We start from the raw sequence: 10,436 nt of genomic DNA on the forward strand, positions 1-10,436 counted from the left end.
TACAAATAATTCCACTCTAAGTAATGTAACTAATATTTTCCACACTACTACATTATACATAAAAGTTGCATCTTTTTCAATTTTCTTTGATAGCAAAGTCTAGTGTTACTCTTACATAATTAAAACAGAGTTTCCAATTCCTCCATTGTACATTTGGATGATCAAAATGTGCAACAAACCACAATACTAAAAACTACATTTTAGAATATTAAAAAAATTACTATGTTACCATAATTTTGTCAAACTCACTGTTCATCCATACATATCATTAGTACATATTTAGACCAACAGTAGTTCAATGAAATCACATCATGCAGTGATTTGTGATTTCTTTAAAATTGAAAAAAAAAAAAAAACTTTACCAAATTAACAACAACCTTATGCAATTCTGTCAAATTCACAGTGAATTAAAATATTCAGTTATTCATACAACTAAGTTGTTATCCACGTGAGAAGCAAGAACAAGAACTAGAAGTCACGTGACATATGGTTGAGATGAAACCCAGCTGAAAAACCAGACTTAACAGAAAAAACACCATTCCAGATCTCAGTAAAAGCTCTGATAATAATCCCATGATGTTCCTTCGAATTCAGCTGAAGAAAACAGTTCAAAAGCTCTCTAAGATCATCCTTAGAATATATCTCATTCTCCAAAATCATTTGTAACATTGAATGTCTAAAATCAAGATAAGGATCATCAGAATCTTTCTCAACAGCAACACCTTCATTTCCAACTCTTCCAAATCCTTTCAACGACGATTTCTCGGAGTCGAATGAGGTGTTTGTTGTTGGTGTAGTGTTACATGTGCTAGTTGAAGTTTCAATAATGTCTCTGTTTTTCTCTCTCCAAAGGGTGGAGGAAGATGAAGAGTTTTTATGAAGATGAAGAGTTTTGTGTTTTGGTTTTGGGTTGAAAATTAGACTAAGTTTTGGTCTTGTACATGTTCCACAACCAAGATTTATGGAGACAGTGTTTAAGGTTAGGTTTTTTTTGGAAGTGGACATTTTTTGTTTTTGCTAAGGTTTTAGTGTTCTGTTTGAAACAGAGGATTTGAAACAGAGGAGTGGAAGGGAAAAGAAATGCAATGAAAAGTGTTGTGTTTGATTTTTGGTAAGAGGGCTTTTGGTTGGGATATGAGAAAGTGAGATGAAGGTGTGTGTGTGTGAGAGAGTGAGTGTTCACAATTTATTTATAGTGAACTGAACACAGATATTATGAGTTTGATTGAATATATAATTTTTCGTCATCATGGTATTGGTACGAAGTTTTCACCGCCGTTAACGAGACCAATCTCCTTTGGGGAACCTGTAGGGCACACAAGGTGAGTTCTCCCCTCCCAATCGAATTTTCTCTATTCATATGAGTCATGAATCGAACATCTGACCACATGCTTAAGAGGACAAAGATCCTTACCACTTGAATCAATTGATTGTTGGTGAGTTTAATTGAATATATTAATTTGAGTTTAATTGGATATTGGTATTTTATAAGTAAATTTAATTTTATATTATGTTTTATGTTAATTTATTTTAAAATAAATTTAAATTTTGAAAATTTTTATTGATATTCAATTGAACTCCATAAGTGTTAAATAAGTGACTTTACCTAAAAATGTTTATATGACATAACACGAATTTCTTTTATTTTAATAAATGTACTGAGTTTGATTTTTAATTTGAACATGTAGCTGTGTTAAATTTTTTAAAGAAAGTTTGTTTTTTATTTAGATCTCCCAGTATTCGAAGATTAATTTATACAATTGTCCGATATTTATTTATATATTTCGAAAGTGGGGTACTAATATGAGGGACCTTGTTTGTTGAACTTTATTGGTGACAGAGTGATCTGGACCGCAGATTTCTTTTGGGATGTTTATTTGTTTGTTAAGGTATTAACATGATGGCCATTGGATCACGTGTAAATGATCAAGAGTCAGCCTTTTTGAAGGATTGATCTCAGCTGCATTGATTATATGACAAGTTTTATGATGAGGGCAAATATTGAAACACATATGGTTAAGACTTGAGAGTTGAGACACCGTATCAATACCGAGAATGAAGAGAAGTGCTATTTGATACGAGTAAAAAGGGCAAGAAAGCCCATGTGAATGGAAGACCTCAATAAAAAGATACTATTTTTATTGGGTGGAAGCAACCTCAAGAATGATGGATTAAGCTCAATTTTGATGGCGCTCAAAAAAGCTCAATAAACCTGTCAGGGTGTGGCGGTCTCCTTCGAGATAGCTATGGTAATTGTTTGAGCAGTTTTGCGCGTAAAATTGGCTCATGTGATGCGCTCCATGCTGAGATGTGGGGCATGTACAACGGAATGAATTTAGCTCGTAGGCAAGAAATTACCCATCTTCAAGTAGAAAGTGATTCGAAGATGTTGGTCGACATGGTAACAGGAAACTGCAACGTTAACGGAAATATTCCTACTTTGATCAAGCGTATTCGTGATCTTAAGAACATGAATTGGCATGTTCAGTTTAACCATACATGGCGAGAAGGAAACAGATCAGCTGATTGGTTAGCTAATTTCAGTCTAACTTTGAATTCTTTTGATTTGCATGTTCTAGAGAGTCCTCCTAGAGAACTCCAAAGTCTCATTTTTGATGATGTATCCAGCATCTGCATGCCTCAAAGTGTTCGCATAGTGTTCTAGTTTTTTTTTTTGGGCTCTGCCCTCTTTTTGTAACAAAAAAAAAAGGGCAAGAAACACAGGAATGGGTACAAACCTTATTTCTCACACACATTCATAATAATATTTTCATCTGTTATGTATTTGACAAAAATCATATTAAGGTTGAGACATTCTTGCCTAGGCACAAGAATATAAGCACAACATTCACGCACACACACATCAATCAAAAAAATTAAAGAAAAATAAAATAATCACATCAATTAATATAATTTTAATCATTTTTTCTTTAAATTAATTTTACTTATGTGTGTGTCTAACACCTATACTTTGTGGTTGTGCCTAAGGAAGTATTTTTCATTAAGGTTAGTACTTATCTCTCATACATATATTATTATATATAACATTACAGTACGTGTTTGGTGAAAATCAGGTAAGGGTGAGTGCTTAAAGGAGTCGGTTAAGTGTTCGTGTGTTTCGTTGCCGATTGTTTCATACCAATCAACATTTCTTGAGAATGAATTCTCTCAATTTTTTTAATCTCTATTTTTCAATTCACATTTTTTTTCTTTTCCTTTTCTCTTTCCATCTAAATCAATGACTAAAAGAAAAAAATTACCCTAAAGTGACATGAGAGAATCCGCTCTCAAGTACGATCTATACCTAGGAGTATCTTTTTGGTCAAAACTTTTCAATATAGAAATTTATTTTTCTAACCCAAAACATGAGTTGTGTCATTAATTAATTTACTATTTAATTAAAAAAATTACTATTTAATTAATAAAAAATATTTGTTGTTAATAACTTTTTTAACATATATTCCCTTCGGTCCTTATTATAAGAAGTTTACTTTTTAGATTCATAGAATGTTATCTAACATTCTATGAATCTAAAAAATAAACTTCTTTTTATAATAAAGATCGGAGGGAGTATGAACTTTGTCCCTCAATATAAAATTCCATTAAAAAAATCACGGAAATAAGAATGTTGATTGTGGTATTAAATGTCTGTTTGTTTCGGCGTTTTGACACTCCAAACGCGAGTTTCGCAGAGTAACATTGTGTATCTAGTCTAAAAAGTGGACTAGATACATTAGTTATTCAATATATCTAAAAAATATACTGTTTATTTTATTCAAATTTAATTAATTTTGGAGTGTTTATGCGTAATTATTTGGTTAAGTGGGGTAGACTTAGAGGCAATGAATTAGTAAGGGTGTCATATTAAAATAGAGTTCTAATTGATGGTGGTAATATAATTAAGAAAGGGAACGGGAGAAAATAATTTTTAAGAAGAAAATAGGACTTTTAGTGAAAATAGAGAAGTGGGGTGTAAATAGTAGGTTTGCGTAGTGTTTAAACAAAACTAAGATAGAAGGGGGTGTAAGTAGCAGGTATGTGTAGTGTATTGGTGAAATTGAGCAGAAGGTACAAATGTAAATAGATGTTCATGGAGGCGGATAGTATGATATTTGTACCCATTGTTTACGTTGGTTTTTCATAAACAACCACTAGTTTAAATTAATTACTTGCAGGATCAACTAGTAAATATTTGTGCATTGATTTGAATGTTCATCATTAAAATAAATATTTATTAAACCAGTTTGAAAAAGATTTAAACGAGTAACTTACAAAATAAAATGTAAATCAAACAAGAGATTCACTCGAATGAGAGAACCATTTAAAGATTTCAAAAAATAAATTGCAGTGGAATGATAAAAATTGTATTAAAATGTAAGAGTTTTACAAAGAAAAGAAATGGTTCATGAATTCATACATTTTCTTCACTGCACCCTTTTCTCTCGAACGCATGGATTCTTTGGGTTTTGTGAATTTTCTGTATCTGAATTGTAACCCTTATTCCACTAAAGGAACTACTATTTATAGACACGATAATAAACATCTGCCTGTGAAACGTGCTTCGCCAACTCTCCAAACGCATGAACCCACGATCTCTTGATCAGCTTTGAAAAGAATAACTGTCTCTTTGGCTCTAACTGTCACTCGAATTCAACCATCGAGTCCTCTGTTATTTCCTGCTAGAAATGAAAATAATTCCAAGTCCATAATATCATACATTCGAATGCTAGGATTCGAAAACCCATACGATTCGAAGGCAATTTTGCTTTTTTGTTAATAAAACATTTTATGAAATAAAGACCTTAAATTGGCTTAATTTAGGTAATTTAATCACTTTTTCATATCTTTTATTAACTTAATTAATGTGTTCATTTTGGACCTTCATGGATACATTCCAATTATTATTTACATCCATCTTATTTGGACACGTATTTAAGAGGATGCACCAATTTGGCATTAAATGCATATTGTAAAAAATTCGAGATAACACCCGTCCCATTGAATAATTTACAGATATCCATGGATAGTAAAATTAAAAAAGATAGTTTGATTGACATGAACATTGCGTGTAATACGCAGCGAACGAGGCTTCAAACCCTAGTCCTAATACTCATTCACCTAATTCTAACCATAAGCTAGGTAAAAAAATAAAATAAAAAAGGGTAAACGATCATTTACCCCCCTGCAAAATAAGCAAATTTTCGTTTACCCCCCTGTGCAGATTTTTTTTCTGTTTACCCCTTTGCAAAACATTGATTCCCTCATTTTGCCCCCTGGGTGTACAGCAGGACATGTGACTGTCCACATATGCTGACGTAGCTTATACACGTGGAAAAAAATCATTTATATATTTTTTTAAAATTCCACGTCAGATAATATATTATTTTTTAAAAAAAATAAAAAAAATTCCTAAAATAAAAAAACGTATTTTTTTTTATTTTGCACCAAAAATAAAGATTTACTCCAAAATTTACTGCCAAATAAAATTTATTTTTAAATTAAAAATTTTAAAGATTTATTTTCAAATCTTTTTTAATTAAAAAAATAGAATCTTTATTTTTTAAAAACAAAACTTTACTTTTTTCTGCATAAATTTTAAATTTTTTTTCCTAAAATTAAAAAAAAAAATATATTTTGCACCAAAAATAAAGATTTACTCCAAGATTTACTCCCAAATAAAATTTATTTTTAAATTAAAAATTTTAAAGATTTATTTTCAAATCTTTTTTAATTAAAAAAAAATAGAATCTTTATTTTTTAAAAACAAAACTTTACTTTTTCTGCATAACTTTACTTTACTTCTTCTTCATGGTTCAGGCTTCGCCGAAAATCATTTGCTTCCACCGTCGTGATCGTATTTACCGTCGTCTTCTTCAATCGCCGGAGTCCTCTTCTACTTCGTTATCTCTAGTTCTAGGGCAAATAGTTTTGGTAGAAGATGAAAACTGAAACTTCTTTTTCTATTTTTTTACGGTACCTTTTTTTTTAATTCAAAAATATTAACATAAAATGGTTTTGTTTTTAAAAAATAAAGATTCTATTTTTCTTTAATGAAAAAAGATTTGAAAATAAATCTTTAAAATTTTTATTTTAAAAATAAATTTTATTTGGGAGTAAGTCTTGGAGTAAATCTTTATTTTTGGTGCAAAATAAAAAAATTCGTTTTTTTATTTTAGGAAAAAAAACCTTTTTTTTTTATTTTAGGAATTTCTTTTTTAAAAAATAATATATTATCTGACGTGGAATTTTTTAAAAAAATATAAATGATTTTTTCCACGTGTACAAGTCACGTCAGCATATGTGCATAGTCATATGTCCTGCTGTACACCCAGGGGGCAAAATGAGGGAATCTATGTTTTGCAGGAGGTAAACAGAAAACAAATCTACACAGGGGCAAATGAAAATTCGCTTATTTTCTAAGGGGGTAAATGATCATTTATCCAATAAAAAATCCTTCAACCCAACTCTAGATTGTTGGTTCTCCACCATAATAATTAGGTGGATTATATCTATAATTAAGCATTAACCGGCCAATCTGCAACAATCACAACGTGCTCATCCACAAAAAAAATTCCCTTGTTAACGAAAATTAAGTTAAATATTCATATTAATTAATCAAAACCATACACTCATCCACGTCCTACAAAATTCAAAAGAAAATCTCAAAAGGACCAAATTGCCCTCGCACCATTTCATGTATAACCGTTAATCCGTTTTTTCCTATGAAAAAGTACCAAACAAATGTCTCAAATCCACAAACACAACACATACAGTTGCATCTAAAATTAAAGAGAATCACACACACCCCTTCATTCTTTTTCTCTCTCCTCAAATTAACTATTTTTTTTCTATTATAAATATTATAAAATTCATTCTATTCTACTATTGTACATCGTTGAGAATTTTTTGTTGCCTCTGATCAAAGACTTCTTTCTCATTTTGTTTCAAGAGAAAGAGAGAATCAGAGGCCAATTCTTTCAAAAGAATAAACCACATTAGCTTCTAAAGAATAAAAAAAATAAAATCACCTTGTTTAATTTTCATTTCAAGTTTTGTTTGAGGCACCCTAATTACCAGACCATCGGTTTGATATAATTTGGGTGCCTCTTTCAGTTGTGGGGCTCAGAATCTCGTCGTAAAACGACAGGTGATGTGATATATATTTTCTTTATAAAGTGTGTTTCATTTTTTTAACATGTTTAATTCAGAATTTGATGGGTTATTTGTTTGATTTGATTTTCAGATTTCCACGCAGTTTGTGCTGGTGTAAATAAAAGCTGTTGAAAATGTTGGGAGATTTTATCAATCGTTGCCTCATGTATGTTTATTTAATTTAATTTTGAGAAATTTAATGAATGAATTTTTTTCCTATTTATTTTGAGTCATTGTGTTATGTTATATTCTTATGATCCATTTTGAATTGCAGTCTTCTACTAGGGTATGCATACCCTGGATTTGAATGCTACAAAACAGTGGAGAAAAACCGTGTTGATATTGAGGAACTTCGTTTTTGGTGTAAATATTGGTACATATATATATGTCTCTTCTTTGCACTTAAATTCTTCTGAAATGAATTTAATGATTGATGATGTTGCTAGATAATGATGGTGATGATAAGATTAAACAACATTTTAAAGCAATTTTTAATGTTTTAAACAGCGGTTGCAATAGCAATATTTTAAAAAATTGCAGTCAAATATTGTTGATGTGGTCTCAATGGTGTTACATACTACATAGCATAGGTTGTAGTCGTGAACCTTCATTTAAAATTTCGGATGAACTATTTCAAAAATTGGTCAAAAGTATTTGGTCCAAAATTTGGTACAAATACATAAACTTTTTATTTTATAGAATATAAACTTTGTTATTTATATTAAAATTAGAGGGAGTAGATTATTGAGTGAATTGAAAAAGTGAAAAAAAATACTCCTTTAATTTTTATATTTTTAGTAAAATAATAATATGCTTTGAAAAGTCCAATTATGAAAGTAATCCCTTGAAAACCACAGGATCATTTAATTTTTAAGCTTCGGATACATCTTTGAAATACATCTCTGAATTATGTTAATTTTTGTCATCTATTTCTAGGACTATTGTGGCCCTCTTCACCGTATTGGAAAAGTTTTTGGATATATTTATTTCATGGTAAGTATAGAATTTTTTAACAATAATAATTATTTATTTATGCATGTTGTTGCCTTCTAAATTATTTAACTTCATCTTGTGAATTCAATTTGAACTTATATGAAGGTTGCCAATGTATGGAGAGGCGAAACTGGTGTTCTTTGTCTACATGTGGTATCCTAAAACTAGGGTAAGCTATTTTCACTATATCATGATACTTTTTTTCCTTGCATCTATTGATTAATTTCAATGGTATTTAATTTGCATTTGATACTCTTCATGGGTATAAAGTATTTTTGTGCCAATAATATAAAGAAATTAATTTTGATACTTAGTGATAAATTGTCAACTCATAGACGTTGGAATGCGGTGAGTTACATGCTAAAATATTTTTACAAGAACGTCCACCAAGAATGAGTTATTCCTCCACATCATATCATTAAAGTATATTTTGATGGCATTGTATAAAAGAATACATTAAAATGCATCATATCATTTCTCCACATTATATCATTAAGATAATTAAAAACTGAGGTGATTTAACAGAATACATGGTTGACATTATTATATAAATTGTCGATGCATGTCTTTCTTATTACATATATGTTCATTTTTAATGATATAATATATGAATTAAATCACAAATTGTTATTATAAATGCAGGGAACCAGTTTCATTTATGAGACAGTTTTGAGGCCATATATATCAAAGCATGAAAATGACATTGATAGGACAATACAAGAGTGGAAAGCTAGGGGATGGGATTATGTTATATTTTATTGGCAATATTGTGCACAATTTGGACATACTGCATTTCTCCAAGCTCTTCAGCAATTGGCTTCTCAATCTTCTAAATTTTCCTCCAAGTCCACTACTAGTACTACTCCGGTAAACTCTCCAAAAATAGGAAAGGTTCACAAAACTAGTTAGTTACAATTTTTTCAATCAACAATGTTCAATATTTGTTAATTACATGTGAACAATTAATCTCCATTTTTTATATACTTAACCATAATAAATGATGGTAATATTGTGATTTCTGAATGTTTCATCAACAATAAATTAGTCTAAGTGATAATATTCTTAGCTTCTCCAATCTAAAGCAGAGTACCATTTTGTAAAACAAAATAAATATAAATATAGTTGTTCTTCAAATAAGAGGCATTGCTATTTTTTTTAATGGCAAAGATATTCATAAATAGATTTTTTTCTATATACACTTGAGAAAGTATCATTACAAATTTCAAACAAAGGAAAGGGTGGGGGAAACACAACAAAAAGGTGTACCGGTGGAGTACTCAATAGAAAAACGAACACCTGCCCACACTCAGCTACAAGCACCACTCCACTACAACCACAGAGCCTGAACCCGAACGACTAATAATGGAGACAAGAAGGTCATAAGAGAATGTAGACTTGAAATAGGTTGCACGCCAACAGAGACATCGCGACCTAGCACCAACAATCCACCAAACCGCTATCGGCTCCAACACGTGATATGTTGCACCTCCCACTCATAGAAAGGAATAAGGATTATCAGGATTTATCGAAATACCACTTTCAAGATGAAAGTATTACTTTTTCTACCAAGAATTCGACGGAAACAGTTCCCATAGCAAAGAAAAAATTAAGAGGCATTGGCTAGTTTTTTAGAAGCTAACCTTGAGACCTAACTCCATTAAAGAAAAAATTATAGAAATATTTGTCAAATTGATTTAAGAACTCAAAATAAACAATTTTTCCCTCGAGATAATAATGTAACTTTGAAGATGTTGTGTAACTTATGATGTTGCATTAATCAATTGCAGAAAAGTGAGGAGCCAGTTCAAAATGGTCAAGAAAAATCAACAGTGCAATCATCCTTTATGAAGCAAAATAGTTCACTAAGCAAAAGCAAGAAATGGGAAATAAGTCCACCATCATCACCAAGTACAATCAATCGTCACAGATCAGAGACACCAAAGTCGAGAGCAGCACGTGCTAACGTTGTTGATGCTGAAACCGAATATATGGACGAGGTAGAAGATGACGGTCAAGATGATGTGAGCGTAAAAGAAAGAATCAACCGAGCGCGCGCAAGACTTAGAAAGTTAGATTCACAAAACCCTCGATCCCCTAAGACCCCAATACTAGATTCACAAAACCCTGGATCCCCTAAAACCCCAATACGTAATAAACAACAGTAATAATAATGTAAATATTATATAGTCACAGCTTCATCAATCCCCTTAAAACCAAAATAATAGGGAAAATGAAATTAAATAGACTTTGTTTCTCTTTCTTATATTTTTTAAAAAATTCTCATTCGTTCA

The 10,436-nt window shown here is 30.7% G+C and overlaps 2 protein-coding genes across 2 annotated transcripts; one reads left to right on the forward strand and one right to left on the reverse strand.

The window, feature by feature from the left end:
- Positions 1-225: 225 nt before the first annotated feature.
- On the reverse strand, positions 226-1,179 carry LOC123903281 (transcription repressor OFP6-like). Its single transcript, XM_045953230.1, has one exon. It carries the CDS (start codon positions 1,003-1,005, stop codon positions 469-471), a length of 537 nt encoding a protein of 178 aa, XP_045809186.1. The 5' UTR covers positions 1,006-1,179; the 3' UTR covers positions 226-468.
- Positions 1,180-6,782: 5,603 nt separating this feature from the next.
- LOC123903282 (putative HVA22-like protein g) lies at positions 6,783-10,436 on the forward strand. Its single transcript, XM_045953231.1, has 7 exons — positions 6,783-7,147; positions 7,244-7,318; positions 7,427-7,525; positions 8,089-8,145; positions 8,251-8,314; positions 8,788-9,012; positions 9,933-10,436. Exons 2-7 carry the CDS (start codon positions 7,287-7,289, stop codon positions 10,308-10,310), a joined length of 855 nt encoding a protein of 284 aa, XP_045809187.1. The 5' UTR covers positions 6,783-7,147; positions 7,244-7,286; the 3' UTR covers positions 10,311-10,436.

Source organism: Trifolium pratense, linkage group LG1 (genome assembly GCF_020283565.1).
Source record: "Trifolium pratense cultivar HEN17-A07 linkage group LG1, ARS_RC_1.1, whole genome shotgun sequence".
Taxonomy (NCBI): domain Eukaryota; kingdom Viridiplantae; phylum Streptophyta; class Magnoliopsida; order Fabales; family Fabaceae; genus Trifolium; species Trifolium pratense.